This window comes from Carettochelys insculpta, chromosome 32, assembly GCF_033958435.1.
Source record: "Carettochelys insculpta isolate YL-2023 chromosome 32, ASM3395843v1, whole genome shotgun sequence".
NCBI classification, from domain to species: Eukaryota; Metazoa; Chordata; order Testudines; family Carettochelyidae; genus Carettochelys; species Carettochelys insculpta.
The window spans coordinates 4348104-4365242 of NC_134168.1; the positions used below are offsets into that span (position 1 = coordinate 4348104).

Here is a 17139-nt window from a genome sequence, read left to right on the forward strand (position 1 = left end):
GTCCGGAGATTGAGACACCGACCGCTGGCTGACTCAACCAGCATTGCATAACCCCCTTGGCAGGGGGAGGGGACTGTGATGAGAGCAGGGGACCCAGGTGTCTGGGCCGGCGCCCCCAGCACTGGCGGCTTGTGGAGAACTCCCTGGGACGCAGGTGTCTGGGCTGGTACCTCCAGCCCCCAAATAACAGTGCTCACGCAGCCAGGCCAGGTGGGTCCCGCCGCCAGCGCCCCCCACACATGAGCAGGCTCGGCCATCTCAGAGCTTTATTGGCTGGCTCCACTGCAGCCCCCCAGCCCCTTGCCCAGCACGGCAGCCTCAGGCACCTGGCGGAAGAGGGCCCGGAGCGTGTCCAGCTCCTGGCTGAGCTGTGCCACCCGGCTTTGCAGCCGCTCGTTCTCCGCCACCAGCTCCAGCACCCGCTGCTGCGTCTCCAGCACCCGCCGCTTGGCCTTGTCCCGGCTCTTACGCACGGCGATGTTGTTCCGCTCCCGCCGCAGCCGGTACTCCAGGCTATCCTTGTTCACTGCCTTCTTCCCCTTGGCCGGGCCCGGTGAGCCCAGCAGGGGGCTGCAGGGGGGACCCTGGGGAGAGACACCAGCCAAGTGGGCTGTGGGTCAGAGACAAGGGGCACGGCAGGGGCTGTGGGTTGGTGACGAGGGGCGCGGCGGGGGCTCCAGGTCGGAGGTGAGGGGCGTGGCAGGGGGCTGCGGGTCGGCAGTGGAGGGGCATGGCGGGGGCTGTGGCTCAGAGGCAGGGGGCATGGCGGGGGGCTGTGGGTCAGCAGTGGGGGGGCACGGCGGGGGCTGCGGGTCAGAGGCGAGGGGCATGACGGGGGCTGCAGGTTGGCAGTGGGGGGCACAGCGGGGGATGCGTGTCAGCAGTGGAGGGGCTGCGGGTCGGCGGCGGGGGGCGCAGTGGGGGCTGCGGGTCAGCAGTGGGGGGCACGGCGGGGGCTGCATATCAGCAGTGGAGGGGGTGAGGCGGGGGCTGTGGGTCGGCGGCGGGGGGCTTGGTGGGGGCTGCGGGTCGGCAGCGGGGGGCATGGCGGGAAGCTATGGGTCTGCAGTGGGGGGGCACGGCGGGGGCTGCGGGTCGGCAGGAGGGGGCACGGCGGGGGCTGCGGGTCGGCGGCCGGGGGGGGCACGGCGGGGGCTGCGGGTCGGCAGGAGGGGGCACGGCGGGGGCTGCGGGTTGGCGGCGGGGCCTGCGGGTCGGCAGGAGGGGGCACGGCGGGGGCTGCGGGTTGGCGGCGGGGGCTGCGGGTCGGCAGGAGGGGGCACGGCGGGGGCTGCGGGGCGGCAGGAGGGGGCACGGCGGGGGCTGCGGGTCGGCGGCCGGGGGGGGCACGGTGGGGGCTGCGGGTCGGCAGGAGGGGGCACGGCGGGGGCTGCGGGTCGGCGGCCGGGGGGGGCACGGCGGGGGCTGCGGGTCGGCGGCCGGGGGGGGCACGGCGGGGGCTCCGGGTCGGCGGCCGGGGGGGGCACGGCGGGGGCTCCGGGTCGGCGGCGGGGGGGGGCACGGCGGGGGCTGCGGGTCGGCGGCCGGGGGGGGCACGGCGGGGGCTGCGGGTCGGCGGCCGGGGGGGGGCACGGCAGGGGCTGCGGGTCGGCGGCGGGGGCTGCGGGTCGGCAATCAGAGCGCCTCACCTTCAGCGTGCGCAGGGCGGGCGTGGCGCCCCCCGGGGGCAGGCTGATGGCCGTCTGCCCGCAGTGCACCACCTGGAAGGGCAGGGGGTTGTAGGCACCACGGCGCCCCGGCTCGGCGCCCCGTGGCTCCTCCTTCACCAGGGGGCCGTAGGCCTTGTGGGGGCCCCCGTAGCCCCAGGGCTCACTCGTCAGGTAGCTGGGGAAGGGGGCGCTCTTCGGTGCCCGCTGCTGGGGCGCCTGCAGGAGCTCCGACAGCAGCTGCTCGTCGCCAATGTAGGGGGCCAGGTCGATGGAGCCCTCGTGCTCGCTGAGCGCCCCCAGATCAGCAGCCATGGGGCGTGGGGGGGCCCGTTCGCAGTCGTAGAACCCCCCCTGAGACATGGCTGCACTGTTGTCCTCCACTCGCCTCTGGCTCGCACGTCGACCTGTCTCCTGCCGCTCGCCTCTCGCTCGCACGTCAGCCTGTCTCCCTCCTCACTCGCACGTCAGTCTGTCTCCTGCTGTTCACTTCTGGCTCGCACGTCGGCCTGTCTCCCACAGCTCGCTTGCACGTCGGCCTGTCTCCCGCCGGTCACCTCTGGTTTGCACGTCAGCCTATCTCCTGCCGCTCACGCACACGTCGGCCTGTCTCCTGCCGCTCGCCTCTGGCTTGCTCGCACGTCGGCCCGTCTCCCGCCGCTCGCCTCTCGCTCACACGTCGGCCTGTCTCCCGCCGCTCGCCTCTCGCTCGCTCGTCTCCTCAGTCCCTTTGTTGTTGGTTTCCCCTGGTCACTCTCTCCCAGGCCTGCGCTGGCCAGCTCTCCTCACCTCTCGTCCCCGTGTCGCACCGACCTGCACCCCCACTCCGCTCTCTCCGTCTGTCTGTCCGTCCTGTTCTCTGTCTGTCTGGGTCGTGTCTCCTACTGCCTCTAATTTCTGCTCCGCTGGTCCTCTCCCACTCAGCCCCTTGGTCTGCGCTCTGTCTGCCTCTAACCCGGCCCCTCTTGCCGGCTCTCTCTCGGCCGGGGCCCGGCTCAGTCTGTCTCTCCGCGACGGGGCCAAGCTCGGTCTCTCTCTCTTTCTCTCCCCCCGACAGGGTCCAGCTCGGTTGCTCTCTCTCTGATAGGGCCTGGTTCAGTCACTCTCTATCTTGACCGGGGCCCGGCTCAGTTGGTCTCTCTCTCGGCTGGGGGCCGACTCGGTCTCTCTCTCTCCCCGTTGGGACCCGGCTCGATCGGTCTCTCTCGGCTGGGGGCCGACTCGGTCTCTCTCTCTCTCTCTCTCCCCCTCGGCCGGGGCCCGGTTCGGTCTCTCTCTCTCTCGCTCTCTCTCTCCCTCAGCCGGGGCCCGGTTCGGTCTCTCTCTCTCGGCCGGGGCCTGGCTGGCTCCCTGGCTTCTCGTCCCACTTCTGCCTCCTTCTCTCTCTCTCTCTCTCTCTCTCTCTCTCACGTTCCCTCCATCCCTCCGCCCCCCTTTTCCTTCCTCTTTCCAATGGGCTCCCCAGCTCCCCCTGCTGATGGCCCCAGGGGACCCCAAACTGCCAGAGCCCCGGGGGGCCCTTCTCCTGCCCCCAGGGCGCTGGGGTGAGGGCAGTGGGGGTGTGGCCCGACCTCCAGGGCAGTGCCGGGACTTGCACCAGAAGTGGGGCCATTGCCCCAGCCCCTCCCATGCCACCCCCCTTTCAAAGCACACCCCGACTCCTCCCCACAGCCCTGATCTCTGCCACGTGAGCTGCTCCCCTGCCCCTGGCCCTGCCGGTGCCCCTCACTCCCGCCCCACAGCCCCTGTCCCCCAGCCCTGCCGGTGCCCCTCACTCCCGCCCCACAGCCCCTGCCCCTGCCCCCCAGCCCTACCGGTGCCCTTCACTCCCGCCCCACAGCCCTGCCGGTGCCCCTCACTCCCGCCACACAACCCCTGCCCCCAGCCCCGCCAGTGCCCCTCACTCCTGCCCCACAGCCCCTGCCCCCCAGCCCTGGCGCTCCCCATGCAGGTGCCCAGGGCCTGTGGGACAGTGGGGCAGGCCTGGGGTGTGAGGCCCATCACGGCCACAAGGTGGGGTCCTCGCATGCGAGCTGCAGGGCGGGAGGAGGGCGTGGGGGCAGTTCCCAGCCTGGGGGCACTGGCTGAGGGTGTGGATTCCAGACTCGGGGGCTGGGCGGGAGTCGCTGGGGAGGGGGCAGCGCTGGCTGTGGGGGGCCCTCCCCCCTCCCCTCCCCTCCCCTCAGCTCAGGCGGGCGGCTCGAGGTCACTTGAGTTTATTGCGTCTGGGCCCCGCCACACGACGGAGAAGGCCACGAGGTGGGGCCCATGTGGGGCCTCACACAGTGAAGGGGAGGGGCCTCTGCAGGGCATGGGGAGCAGGGGGCTGTAAGGAGCGAAGGGGGGGCGCAGCGTGGGGAGCAGAGGGGGGCACTGTGGGGTGTGGGTGGGGGGGCACCGTGGGGCACAAGGAGCAGGGGGGGGCGCCATGGGGTGGGGGGGCACCGTGGGGCCCAGGGAGCAGAGGGGGGGTGCTGTGGGGCAGAGGGGGCGCCTTGGGGCACAGGGAGCAGAGGGGGGTGCCGTGGGGCACCTCAAGGACCGAAGGGCCGCGGAGAGGCCGCCCCGGGGCGCAGTCCACGGCGGGCAGGCTCAGGCGTGGGGCCGCTCGGGGTCCCCGGCGTGGCACATGGGCTCCAGCTGCTCGGCGCTGCAGGGCTCGGGCTCGGGCTCCGCCTCGGGGTACACTACCCCGCACAGCTTCTGGGTCAGCCGCGTCAGAGCCGCTGGGGGAGACGGGGCGTCAGACAGGATGTGGGTCCCCCCACCCCCCGCCCCGCCCCGCCCCGCCCCGCCCAGCCCCCACTCACCCAGGCCGGCGCGGAGGGCGGGCGGCTTGCGGCGCCAGGCCACGCCCAGCGCGTAGACGGGCACGCCGGTCAGCATGATGGCCAGCCCCACGCCGCACACCACCGGCTCCGACCACAGGCTGAAGACCAGCAGGAAGGCCCAGAAGAGCAGGTAGAGCGCCGGGAAGAACAGGCTCACCTGGGGGCACGCAGGGAGCGGGGTGGGTCTCCCGCAGGGGCAGGCGGGGGTGGGGCTGGGGGTGGGCACGCCATGGGTTGGGCAGGCTGGCCTTGATTGGCTGGGCCAGGCAGGGGGCGGGGCTCCTGGGGTGGGTCACACAGGCCGGGGCCGGGGCTCCTGGAGCAGGGGTCTGGCTGGGCCCCGGGGTTGGGGACACACAGCGGGAGGGGTCTGGCTGGGCCGGGCCCCGGGGCGGGGGGCACTGGGAGGGGGCCGGCGGGGGTCACAGGGAGGGGTCTGGCTGGGCCCCGGGGTTGGGGACACACAGCGGGAGGGGTCTGGCTGGGCCGGGCCCCGGGGCGGGGGGCACTGGGAGGGGGCCGGCGGGGGTCACAGGGAGGGGGCCAGGCTGGGTCGGGCCCTGGGGCAGGGGGCACAGGGAGGGGGCCGGGCTGGACCGGCCGGGCCATGGGGCGGGGGGCACAGGGACGGGGACGGGCCCCGGGGCGCTCACCTTGATGGGCCGGGCCATGTGGGGCTGGCGCCAGCGCAGGACGACCTGTCCAGCCACGGTGACGCCGTAGAACAGGTAGTTGATGAAGCCCACGTAGTTGATGAGGGTGTAAATGTCGCTGGTGACCAGCATCAGCAGCGTGGACAAGCACTGCAGAGAGGGCGGGTTGGGGGTGGGGCCGTGCTAGGCCCTGCCCCCTGTTCTGCAAGGCCCACCTGACTGTGGCTGAGACCCCGCCCCCTCTCCCCAGGCTCCGCCCCTGCCCCAGCAGGCGGCGCACTCACCGTGAAGACTAGGGCGGGGATGGGGGTGCAGCGCTTCACATGGATCATGGCCAGCACGCTGGGGAGGTGGCCCTCACGGGCGCCTGCGAAGAACAGCCTGTGGGGGGAAGGTAAATGTGGGGGCAGAACGGGGGGATCTGGGCCCAGCAGGCTTGGCCGTCGGTGCCGTCAGTAGGGTTCAGAGTGAACGCCAGGCTGGGGAAAGTGCAGGTCTCTCTGTGCGTGGGGGAGAAAAGGGGAGACCCTAGCCCGGCAGGCTTGGCCGTTGGTGCTGTCAGTAGGGTTCAGAGTGAACGCCAGGCTACGGGGAATGAGGCTGTCTCTGTGGATGGGGGCAGAACAGGGGGAGACCCTTGCCCGGATGGGGAATGAGGCTCTCTCTCTGTGGATGGGGGCAGAACAGGGGGAGACCCTTGCCTGGGTGGGGAATGAGGCTCTCTCTGTGGATGGGGTCAGAATGGGGGTATCTGGGCCCGGCAGGCGTGGCAGTCGGTGCCATCAGTAGGGTTCAGAGTGAACGCCAGGCAGTGGGGAACGAGGCTCTCTCTGTGGATGTGGACAGGTGGCACCAGAGCACCTCTGTTCTCTACCCCGCTGTGGGCAGGGTCAGAGGAGCAGGGGCAGGTCACTCACCGGGCGGAGGTGAAGAGGGAGCCGTTGACACCCCCAAAGGTGGACAGGGCCACAGAGATGGGCATGATCCAGGCCATGACCCCCAGCAGCTTCTCCCCAAACGTCTGGGGGGCAAAGTTGAGGAGTCAGGGGGAGAGGAGGGCTCAATGCAGGAGGTGCGGGGGGCAGAAGGTAGGAGAATGATCAGGTGGGATTCGGGCAGGGGCCAGGGAACAGGGCAGATCCAGGGTCGCGGGGGCGGGGTGGATCTGCAGACACGGGGGCGGGGTCAGGGGTGGACCTTCAAATACGGGGGCGGGGTCAGGGGTGGATGACGCGGGGGTGGGGTGGATCAGCCGACGGGGCCGGGTGGCTCTGCAGACGGGGCGGGGTCAGGGGTGGATCTGCAGGCAGGGGGCGGGGTCAAGGGTGGACAGGGGGCGGGGGCGGGGCGGATCTGCAGGCGGGGGGCGGGGTCAGGGGTGGCTCTGCAGGCGGGAGGCGGGGTCGGGGTGGATCTGCAGACGGGGGGCTGGGTCAGGGGTGGACAGGGGTTGGGTTCAGGAGTGGCTTTGCAGGCAGGGGACGGGGTCAGGGGTGGCTCTGCAGGCAGGAGGCGGGGTCGGGGTGGATCTGCAGGCGGGGGGCTGGGTCAGGGGTGGACAGGGGTTGGGGTCAGGAGTGGCTTTGCAGGCAGGGGACGGGGTCAGGGGTGGCTCTGCAGGCGGGAGGCGGGGTCAGGGTGGATCTGCAGGTGGGGGGCTGGGTCAGGGGTGGACAGGGGTTGGGGTCAGGAGTGGCTTTGCAGGCAGGGGACGGGGTCAGGGGTGGCTCTGCAGGCAGGGGGCGGTGGTGGGGTGGACAGGGGGCGGGGTCAGGGGCGGATCTGCAGGCAGGGGGCGGGGGCGGGGTGGACAGGGGGCGGGGTCAGGGGCGGATCTGCAGGCAGGGGGCGGGGTCAGGCGCAGAGCCGGGGCTCACCACGGCCACGGCATTGGAGGCCAGCAGCTCCTGCGGGGACATGGCGGTGACATAGGCCACGTTGGCGAAGACGTAGACGAAGGTGACCAGCGGGATGGAGATGAAGATGGCCAGCGGCAGGTTCCTGGCGGGGTGGAGCGTGAGTGTGCGCAGCTCCTGGGCGCCGGGGTCCCCCCAAAGCGGGGAACCACCCAGGCGCTGGGGGTGTGTGGTGGGGCTCAGGGAGAGGAGGGGGAGCCCCCGGCGCGCGCTGACCTGGAGGGGTTGACCAGCTCCTCGGTGACGTAGTTGAGGAAGTTCCAGCCGCCGTAGGCGAAGGAGCCCTGCAGGAAAGCCAGCGCCACCAGCCCCACATCCGCCGGCACGAAGGCCTCGAAGGCGTGCCGCGGCTCCAGCCAGTAGTAGTGCCCTGCGGAGGCCGGGGGCACGGTGGGGCCGGCTCTGAGCCGCGCCCTGCCACGCCCCGCCGCACCCTGCACTCTGCCCAGCCAGCCGGCTGCCCCCCACCCTGCCACGCCACGCCTCTCATGGGCCCCCTGCCCAGCGCCCCACAGCACCCCACCGCGCCCTGCTCTCTGCCCAGCCAGCCGGCTGCCCCCCCGGCCCTGTCCGGCCCCCCACTCACCCTTGCAGATCTGCACGATTCCCATGATGATGATGAGCACCAGGGCCAGCAACTTCCCGGCGGTGAAGACGTCCTGCACCCGCGTCGCCCAGCGCACGCTGGCACAGTTCACCCAGGTCAGCAGCACTGGGGGCAGAGTGGGGGCTGGGGGCAGGGCGGGGCTCTCCCCGCCTCCCCCCAAGGCCACGCCAGCTCCGGCGGGGAGATAACCGGGCCGGGCACGGGCCTGTTGTGGCGAGGCAGGGTTGACTCCCACGCCCAGCTGCCAGCTCTGGGGCACTCGGCCGGCTGGAGCCCAGGAATGGGGGACAGGGTGTGGGCGGTGGGGGCAGTCGGTGTGGGGGGCAGGACGTGGGATCTGTGGTCCCCAGAGGCTCCCACCCACGGGGTTCCCCCCCCGCCTGGCTCCAGACGCTCTGCCGCACCCCCAGCCCCTGCCCGGCGTGGGGCAGGCGACGGCCGCCTGTGGGGCAGGGTGAGTCAGGCTGGGAGCTGCTGGCGTCGGGCCCAGAACTGAACCAAAACAACCCCCCCCCCCGTCTGTCTCTGCCCCCGCCAGTCTGGAACCTGACATGGGGCCAGACCCACGGCAGTGCGTAAACAACCCCTGCCCTGCTTGGGACCCCCGGCAGCTCCCTACCCCTGCAGCGACCCCCAGGGGAGAGGGGAACCCCAGCCCTGCCCCCAGCCAGCTCTGGCAGCCGCCGTGCTGAGCCAGCGCTGACTCAGAGCCTGCAGCCACAGCCGGCCGGCCGGTCTCTCGGCTGCCCCTCGGCAGCTCCCTGCCCCCGGTGCCCCAGATCCCCGGGGCCAACCCCCGGGGGAGAGGGGAAACCCCCAGCCCCTCCCCCCCCACCCCCGGGCGGGTACTCACGCAGGCACACCCCGGCCAGCAGGCGCAGGCCGCCCTCGGGGGCCAGGCAGGTGGGGAAGAGAGGGTACAGCACGTAGTTGGCGAAGGTGAGGGCGATCACGGCCTGGTTGGTGGGGTAGATCACCAGCACCGCAATCCACAGCCGCAGGAATCTGGGGGGAGCGGCGGGGTAAGCAGGGGCCCGGTCCCCCCCGCCAGCCCCCGCTGGCCCCACGCTTACCCGGCCAGCCCCCCGAAGATGTCCTTGACATAGGAGTAGTCGCCACCCGACTTGGGGATGGTGACGCCCAGCTCGGCGTAGCACAGCGCCCCCACGGCCGTGATGATGCCCGTGATGATCCACACCAGCAGCGCCAGCCCCACGGAGCCGGCGTTCTCCAGCACGCCCTTGGGTGACACGAAGATCCCTGACCCGATGATGTTACCTGGGGGGCGAGAGGTGGGGAGGGGGGAGTCTGTCGAGGCACTGGGAATCGGCTCCTGCCTGAGTCTGCTGGGAGCCTGGGCCCATCGCTCGGGGAGGTGCGAGTCAGCTCCTGCCTGAGTCTGCCAAAGCCAGGCCAGTCGCTTGGGGAGGTGTGAATCGGGGGGGGCCCGGTAGCTCCAGGAGGTGTGAATCGGGGGGGCTGGTCGCTCAGGGAGGTGTGAATGGGGGCCAGTCACTCCGGGAGGTGTGAATTGGGGGGCTGGTCGCTCTGGGAGGTGTGAATGGGGGGGGCGGTCACTTGGGGATGTGTGAATTGGGGCGGCTGGTCCCTCGGGGAGGTGTGAATCGGGGAGGCAGGTCACCTCGGGGAGGTGTGAATCGGGGGGCCAGTCCCTCAGGGAGGTGTGAATCGGGGGGCCAGTCCCTCAGGGAGGCTGGTCCCTCAGGGAGGTGTGAATTGGGGGGGCGGTCCCTCAGAGGTGTGAATCGGGGGGGGGCATTGCTTGGGGAGGTGTGAATCGGGGGGGGCCCGGTCCGTCGGGGAGGTGTGAATCAGGGGGGCTGGTCCCTCGGGGAGGTGTGAAAAGGGGGGGCATTGCTCGGGGAGGTGTGAATTAGCCCCTGCCCGGGTCTGTGGAGAGCCTGGGCCGGTGGCTGGAGGAGACGTTCACTCTGGAGCCTAATGACGGCACCTCCTCTTGCCCCTCCCCCCTTTGCTGGCTGCATGGGCTCGTTAGCAAATGCGAACGCTGCAGCTGTGGGTGGGAGCCAAGGCGTGGGCGCGCCAGCCAGCAGGGATACGGCTTGGCAAGCAGAGGGGAGACGCAGGGCTGGGGGGCAGAGGGGGGTGCCGTGGGGCTCTAGAGGCAGAACCAGCCCTCTCATTAGCAACCAGCCCTGAGCTGGCCGTCGCTCCAGCAACCCAAGCAGTATCGCCCATGGGGGCCAGCGGGGAGGGGGCCACCCCCTGGGAGAGGGAAGGGGTGGGGTCGAGCAGAGTCCTTAGGTGCGGTCTCACCGCGATCGATTGCCCATGGCGGAAGGACTCTGCCCCGGTGGGGAGCAGGGGTTGGGCAGGGCCAGGGGAGCCCAGGGCAGCGGTACAGGGGCCCGGCCAGGCTCTGAGCCCCCCCCCCGCCCCCCGTGCTGGCGTCTCCAGGCACCCGCTGAGCACGGCCAGCTGGAGCGGCATTAATGGAGCAGCCCGGAATTCACGCTGCAGCCGAGTGGAAAACACCACGAACGGCTGGCCAGCTCTGGGCTGGGGCGTGGGGGGGTGCTGTGGGACATGCGGCTACCTCTGGGGTGAGGGGCAGGAGCTGGTTACACAGGCCCCTCGCCGGGCGCTGAGATGCAGCTGGCTCTGGGGTGGGACGAGGGGCAGCTACACAGGGCCCCTCGCTGGGCACTGAGATGCAGCTGGCTCTGGGGTGGGACGCAGGACAGTTACACAGGGCCCTTCGCTGGGCGCTGAGATGCAGCTGGCTCTGGGGTGGGACGAGGGGCAGTTACACAGGACCCCTCGCCGGACGCTGAGGTGCGGCTGGCTCTGGGGTGGGGCCTCACCTAGTGAGGGCGTGGGGCAGGCTAGGGGCACTGGAGCCACCTGGAGGCGGGGGTGTGGAGCACTAAGTGGGTCAGACTAACTGGGCCAGGAGGTGACAGGCAGTTCTGTGCTATTTTTAGAGCCAGCCCGGCAGAGGTGGGGGAGGGAAGAGGGAGGCCAGGAGGTGAGGGGGCAGCAAGGAGAGAACGAGATGGCGCAGGAGGAAGGGAGAGAGGGGGGACCCCAGTGGCTCTCTGGATCAGAGTGGGGGTCCCCCCTGCACCCCGCCATCCTCCCACTCACCGACAATGATGCCGCAGGCACTCAGCAACCCGATCTCTTTCTTGAGACCCACGCCACCCTGCGCCGGCTGCTCTGGGCCATCCGTGGCCTTCTCGGAACCGCCCCGGTGCCGAGTGCCCTCCTCCATGGCAGGGGCCTGGAGCAGACTGTGGTGGGAGGCCCTGGGTGCCGATCTGGGGCCAGCTGGGTCCTAGAACTGGGCCAGTTTGCAGCCACTGGTTCTGGACTCCGATACTCTCCAATCAGAGGGGTCTTGGCCTGGTTCTGGTCTAAGCTCTTGAATCAAAGTGGTCTTGGCCTGGTTCCGGACTCAGCCCTTTCAGAACCAGGGGGAAATGCTGCGTTTCTCTGGGTCTGGCTATGGGCTTGGACTCCCTGGAACCCAGCTCATTCTGTCTTCTTGGTTCTGGGCTCCGAGCCCCTAGAACCGGGGCGGTTGTGTCTCCAGTCCCAGACACCAAGCCCCTAGAACCGGGGCGGTTCTGTCTCCAGTACCACACACCGAGCCCCTAGAACCGGGGCGGTTCTGTCTCCAGTCCCAGACACCGAGCCCCTAGAACCGGGGTGGTTCTGTCTCCAGTCCCAGACACCGAGCCCCTAGAACCGGGGTGGTTCTGTCTCCAGTCCCAGACACCGAGCCCCTAGAACTGGGGCGGTTCTGTCTCCTGTCCCAGACACCGAGCCCGTACAACCCTGCTGGTTCTGGAGTCCCTTGAACCGGGCCGGTTCTGGGATCGCTCTGCCAGTCCGTGACTGCAGTGGGTTTGTTTCTGGGTCCAGCTCCCTCGAGCCCAGTCCGTTCTCCCTCCGGTTTTGGAGTCCCCGGAGCTAGAGCACTCCTGTCTCTGAGTCCAGACCCGCTGGTTCCGGACTGTGATCCCCCCACCGCCGGGACTCCTGCCTCACTCTCTGGATCCGGTACCCTTAGACCCACTTCTGAGCCCGTGTCCCCGGGAGAGCAGCTCCAGTTGTGTCCTGGCTGGTACCGGGCTCTTCCCAGGACCGGATCGGGCGCTGGTTCTGCCGCGGTTCGCCTGCGAGCTCTCCGGTCCCGACCGCTGCGAGCCCCGGCGCCGGAGCACTTGTCCCTCCACCTTGTTTACTCGATCCCCTCTTCCGTCCGCTTCCCAGTCGGCGGGGGGAGCGCGCAGCCTGGAAACCCGAGACCGGTTTGAGCTCGCTCGGCTTCCTCCTCCCGGCCGCGCGCTCCGACTCACGCGCTGCGCCCCTTCCAGCCGCCGCTCCCCAATGCCCCGCTCGCACCTGGGGCTGCAGAGCGGCTCCCGGCCACCCGCCCACGGGAGCGCAGAGCAGGCTCCTCCCCGGCCGTCCCAGAGCCAGAGGGCGAGTGCTTCGCGCTGGGCTGCAGCCCTCGCCCCTTCTGGGCCAGCGCTCCGCTTGTGCCTCCTCCATCCTTCTCTCCACCGCTCCGCTTGTGCCTTCCTCCATCCTCCTCTCTGTCACTCCGCTTGCGCCTTCCTCCATCCCCCTCTCCTTCGCTCCACTTGTGTCTTCCTCCACCCCCCTCTCTGTCACTCCGCTTGTGCCTTCCTCCATCCTCCTCTCCTTCGCTCCGCTTGTGCCTTCCTCCATCCTCCTCTCCACCGCTCCGCTTGTGCCTTCCTCCATCCTCCTCTCCACCGCTCCGCTTGTGCCTTCCTCCATCCTCCTCTCTGTCACTCCGCTTGCGCCTTCCTCCATCCCCCTCTCCTTCGCTCCACTTGTGTCTTCCTCCATCCCCCTCTCTGTCACTCCGCTTGTGCCTTCCTCCATCCTCCTCTCCTTCGCTCCGCTCGTGCCTTCCTCCATCCTCCTCTCCACCGCTCCGCTTGTGCCTTCCTCCATCCTCCTCTCCACCGCTCCGCTTGTGCCTTCCTCCATCCTCCTCTCCACCGCTCCGCTTGTGCCTTCCTCCATCCTCCTCTCCGTCACTCCGCTTGTGCCTTCCTCCATCCTCCTCTCCACCGCTCCGCTTGTGCCTTCCTCCATCCTCCTCTCTGTCACTCCGCTTGCGCCTTCCTCCATCCTCCTCTCTGTCACTCCGCTTGTGTCTTCCTCCATCCCCCTCTCTGTCACTCCGCTTGTGCCTTCCTCCATCCTCCTCTCCTTCGCTCCGCTCGTGCCTTCCTCCATCCTCCTCTCCACCGCTCCGCTTGTGCCTTCCTCCATCCTCCTCTCCACCGCTCCGCTTGTGCCTTCCTCCACCCCCCTCTCTGCCACTCCGCTTGTGTCTTCCTCCATCCCCCTCTCCAGCGCTCTGCTTGTGTCTTCCTCCATCCCCCTCTCCTTCGCTCCGCTTGTGTCTTCCTCCATCCTCCTCTCCAGCGCTCCGCTTGTGTCTTCCTCCATCCTCCTCTCCAGCGCTCCGCTTGTGTCTTCCTCCATACCCTTCTCTGTCACTCCGCTTGTGTCTTCCTCCATCCTCCTCTCCAGCGCTCCGCTTGTGTCTTCCTCCATCCTCCTCTGCACCGCTCCGCTTGTGTCTTCCTCTATCCCCCTCTCCACTGTTCCGCTTGTGCCTTCCTCCATCCTCCTCTCCAGCGCTCCGCTTGTGCCTTCCTCCATCCCCCTCTCCATCACTCCACTTGTCTCCTCCTCCTTCCTCCTCTCCATCGCTCCGCTTCTGTCTTCCTCCATCCTCTTTTCCATCACTCCACTTGTGCCTTCCACCATCCTCCTCTCCGTCGCTCCGCTTGTGCCTTCCTGCTTCCTCCTCTCCAGCACTCTGCTTGTGCCTTCCTCCATCCTCCTCTCCTTCGCTCCGCTTGTGCCTTCCTCCATCCCCCCCTCCAGTACTCTGCTTGTGTCTTTCTCCGTCCTCCTCTCCATCGCTCTGCCTGTGTCTTCCTCCTCTCCACCGCTCTGCTTGTGCCTTTCTCCATCCTCTTCTCCATCGCTCTGCTTGTGCCTTCCTCCATCCTCTTTTCCATCACTCTGCTTGTGTCTTCCTCCATCCTCCTCTCCATCACTCTACTTGTCTCTTCCTCCTTTCCATCGCTCCACTTCTGTCTTCCTCCTTCCTCCTCTCCAGCACTCCACTTGTGCCTTCCTCCATCCCCCCTCCGTCGCTCTGCTTGTGTCTTCCTCCATCCTCCTCTCCATCGCTCTGCTTGTGTCTTCCTCCATCCTCCTCTCCAGCGCTCCGCTTGTGTCTTCCTCCATACCCTTCTCTGTCACTCCGCTTGTGTCTTCCTCCATCCTCCTCTCCAGCGCTCCGCTTGTGTCTTCCTCCATCCTCCTCTGCACCGCTCCGCTTGTGTCTTCCTCTATCCCCCTCTCCACTGCTCCGCTTGTGCCTTCCTCCATCCTCCTCTCCAGCGCTCCGCTTGTGCCTTCCTCCATCCTCCTCTCCGTCACTCCACTTGTGTCTTCCTCCATCCCCCTCTCCACCGCTCCGCTTGTGTCTTCCTCCATCCCCCTCTCCACCGCTCCGCTTGTGTCTTCCTCCATCCCCCTCTCCATCGCTCCACTTGTCTTCCTCCTCTCCATCGCTCCACTTGTGCCTTCCTCCATCCTCTTTTCCATCACTCCACTTGTGCCTTCCACCATCCCCCCTCTGTCGCTCTGCTTGTGTCTTCCTCCATCCTCCTCTCCATCGCTCTGCTTGTGCCTTCCTCCATCCTCCTCTCCATCCCTCTGCTTGTGCCTTCCTCCATCCCCCTCTCCACCGCTCCGCTTGTGCCTTCCTCCATCCCCCTCTCCACCGCTCCGCTTGTGTCTTCCTCCATCCTCCTCTCCACCGCTCCGCTTGTGTCTTCCTCCATCCCCCTCTCCACCGCTCCGCTTGTGCCTTCCTCCATCCTCCTCTCCATCACTCCACTTGTCTCCTCCTCCTTCCTCCTCTCCATCGCTCCGCTTCTGTCTTCCTCCATCCTCTTTTCCATCACTCCACTTGTGTCTTCCACCATCCTCCTCTCCGTCGCTCCGCTTGTGCCTTCCTGCTTCCTCCTCTCCAGCACTCTGCTTGTGCCTTCCTCCATCCTCCTCTCCTTCGCTCCGCTTGTGCCTTCCTCCATCCCCCCCTCCAGTACTCTGCTTGTGTCTTTCTCCGTCCTCCTCTCCATCGCTCTGCCTGTGTCTTCCTCCTCTCCACCGCTCTGCTTGTGCCTTTCTCCATCCTCTTCTCCATCGCTCTGCTTGTGCCTTCCTCCATCCTCTTCTCCATCGCTCTGCTTGTGCCTTCCTCCATCCTCTTTTCCATCACTCTGCTTGTGTCTTCCTCCATCCTCCTCTCCATCACTCTACTTGTCTCTTCCTCCTTTCCATCGCTCCACTTCTGTCTTCCTCCTTCCTCCTCTCCAGCACTCCACTTGTGCCTTCCTCCATCCTCCTCTCCGTCACTCCACTTGTGTCTTCCTCCATCCTCCTCTCCGTCACTCCACTTGTGTCTTCCTCCATCCCCCTCTCCACCGCTCCGCTTGTGTCTTCCTCCATCCCCCTCTCCATCGCTCTGCTTGTGTCTTCCTCCATCCCCCTCTCCATCGCTCCACTTGTCTTCCTCCTCTCCATCGCTCCACATGTGCCTTCCTCCATCCTCTTTTCCATCACTCCACTTGTGCCTTCCACCATCCCCCCTCCGTCGCTCTGCTTGTGTCTTCCTCCATCCTCCTCTCCATCGCTCTGCTTGTGCCTTCCTCCATCCTCCTCTCCATCCCTCTGCTTGTGACTTCCTCCATCCCCCTTTCCACCGCTCCGCTTGTGTCTTCCTCCATACCCCTCTCCACCGCTCCGCTTGTGCCTTCCTCCATCCTCCTCTCCAGCGCTCCGCTTGTGCCTTCCTCCATCCCCCTCTCCATCACTCCACTTGTCTCCTCCTTCTTCCTCCTCTCCATCGCTCCGCTTCTGTCTTCCTCCATCCTCTTTTCCATCACTCCACTTGTGTCTTCCTCCATCCCCCTCTGCACCGCTCCGCTTGTGTCTTCCTCCATCCCCCTCTCCATCGCTCCACTTGTCTTCCTCCATCCCCCTCTCCACCGCTCCGCTTGTGTCTTCCTCCATCCCCCTCTCCATCGCTCCACTTGTCTTCCTCCATCCTCCTCTCCGTCACTCCACTTGTGCCTTCCTCCATCCTCTTTTCCATCACTCCACTTGTGCCTTCCACCATCTCCCCTCCGTCGTTCTGCTTGTGTCTTCCTCCATCCTCCTCTCCATCGCTCTGCTTGTGCCTTCCTCCATCCTCCTCTCCATCCCTCTGCTTGTGCCTTCCTCCATCCCCCTCTCCATCGCTCCGCTTGTGCCTTCCTCCATCCTCTTTTCCATCACTCCACTTGTGCCTTCCACCATCCCCCCTCCGTCGCTCCGCTTGTGTCTTCCTCCATCCTCCTCTCCATCGCTCCGCTTGTGTCTTCCTCCTTTACAGCACCCTGCTCCTCTGCCTCCTTTGCTTCCCTTCTTCCCAGAACTTCACTTCTCTGTCTTGTTCCTTCTTTCTTCACTCCACTTCTGTCTTCCGACTTCCTCTTTTCCATCACTCCACTTCTCTGCCTTGTTTGCTTCTGGTTTCTTCTTTCCTTCCCACCCCTTCACGTCTCTGTCTTGCTTTTTCTTTCTTTCCATCACTCCACCTGTCTTGGTCTTTTCTCTCTCCTTTTCCATCACTCCACCTGTCCTCCTTGAGCACTCCACTTTTCTTTTTCATCTCCCAGCTTCTTGGTTCTGTTATTCCACTCTTCATTCACAACTGCATCGTCACGTATTCCTTCCTGCCTCCCTGAACCTACTTTCCACTCTGCTTCCCTTCCTTCTTTTCCCACCTCCCTCTTTTCTTTGCTCTGTTTTTCTCCCCTGAGAAGGTATCTAACCCGCTAGAGGCCCCAGGGCAGCTTACCCCACCTTGCCATTTGAGGTCAGCACCTCCTTGGATCTGGGGCCTGGCCCCTTGCTCCCCATGGCAGCCCCCAGAGAGCTTGGCTCAGCACCAGCCATCAGTGAGATCTAGTGGATGGGGGAGTCCCATGGGTTCGGTAACTATCCTGGGGCAGGGAGTTCCACAGAGGAATTGCATTAACATAACCCATTGGCCCCTACTTCCATCATCCACCCCCAGATCCCTCCTCAGTCCATGCGTCCTTCCCTGCTCTGTATCCCCTTCTCCTCCAGACCTTTCTGGGGGGCAGCATCAGGGGCCCATCTGCCCCTCCCCTTCATCCCAGGCCTGGAAGAGGCACTGCTCACGTTCCCATCCCCCCTCACGCCCCTCCTACCATCCTTCCTTCCAGGACTGACCTTTGGCCCCACTTGGCCCTGGAAGACACTGCCGATAACAGTGCAGGGCCTGGACTTTCCCCTGCAGATGGCAAGGTCAGCAGGATGCTTTGCTGAGCCAGGAAGTGCAGC

The 17139-nt window shown here is 67.2% G+C and overlaps 2 protein-coding genes across 3 annotated transcripts; both read right to left on the reverse strand.

Moving 5' to 3' along the window:
* Nucleotides 1-258: 258 nt before the first annotated feature.
* CEBPE (CCAAT enhancer binding protein epsilon) lies at nt 259-3337 on the reverse strand. The gene is made up of 2 exons (XM_074982773.1): nt 1650-3337; nt 259-584 (listed from the first exon to the last, which is right to left on the reverse strand). Exons 1-2 carry the CDS (start codon nt 2028-2030, stop codon nt 267-269), a joined length of 699 nt encoding a protein of 232 aa, XP_074838874.1. The 5' UTR covers nt 2031-3337; the 3' UTR covers nt 259-266.
* Nucleotides 3338-3572: 235 nt separating this feature from the next.
* SLC7A8 (solute carrier family 7 member 8) lies at nt 3573-12037 on the reverse strand. Of its 2 annotated transcripts, XM_074982756.1 has the most exons (11): nt 10804-12037; nt 8748-8952; nt 8528-8679; nt 7654-7779; nt 7284-7437; nt 7029-7152; nt 6069-6172; nt 5436-5532; nt 5152-5301; nt 4478-4655; nt 3573-4393 (listed from the first exon to the last, which is right to left on the reverse strand). In XM_074982756.1, exons 1-11 carry the CDS (start codon nt 10928-10930, stop codon nt 4260-4262), a joined length of 1551 nt encoding a protein of 516 aa, XP_074838857.1. In that variant the 5' UTR covers nt 10931-12037; the 3' UTR covers nt 3573-4259. The 2 variants fall into 2 exon arrangements, with proteins under 2 accessions (XP_074838857.1, XP_074838858.1); XM_074982757.1 differs by lacking the exons at nt 8748-8952; nt 10804-12037 and having other exon boundaries at nt 3574-4393; nt 7654-7751; nt 8528-8643.
* Between the last annotated feature and the right edge of the window lie 5102 nt (nt 12038-17139).

Bases quoted from the DNA above. Each gene is read 5' to 3' on its own strand.
- SLC7A8 (XM_074982756.1), bottom strand. From the start codon at position 10,930: ATGGAGGAGGGCACTCGGCACCGGGGCGGTTCCGAGAAGGCCACGGAT. The intron at 7,438-7,653 runs GTGAGTGGGGGG...CGGCCTCCGCAG, and splicing joins AATCGTGCAGATCTGCAAGG to GGCACTACTACTGGCTGGAG. The intron at 4,394-4,477 runs GTGAGTGGGGGC...CGTCTCCCCCAG, and splicing joins CGCCCTCCGCGCCGGCCTGG to CGGCTCTGACGCGGCTGACC.
- CEBPE (XM_074982773.1), bottom strand. From the start codon at position 2,030: ATGTCTCAGGGGGGGTTCTACGACTGCGAACGGGCCCCCCCACGCCCC. The intron at 585-1,649 runs GTGAGGCGCTCT...GTCTCTCCCCAG, and splicing joins CCGCCCTGCGCACGCTGAAG to GGTCCCCCCTGCAGCCCCCT.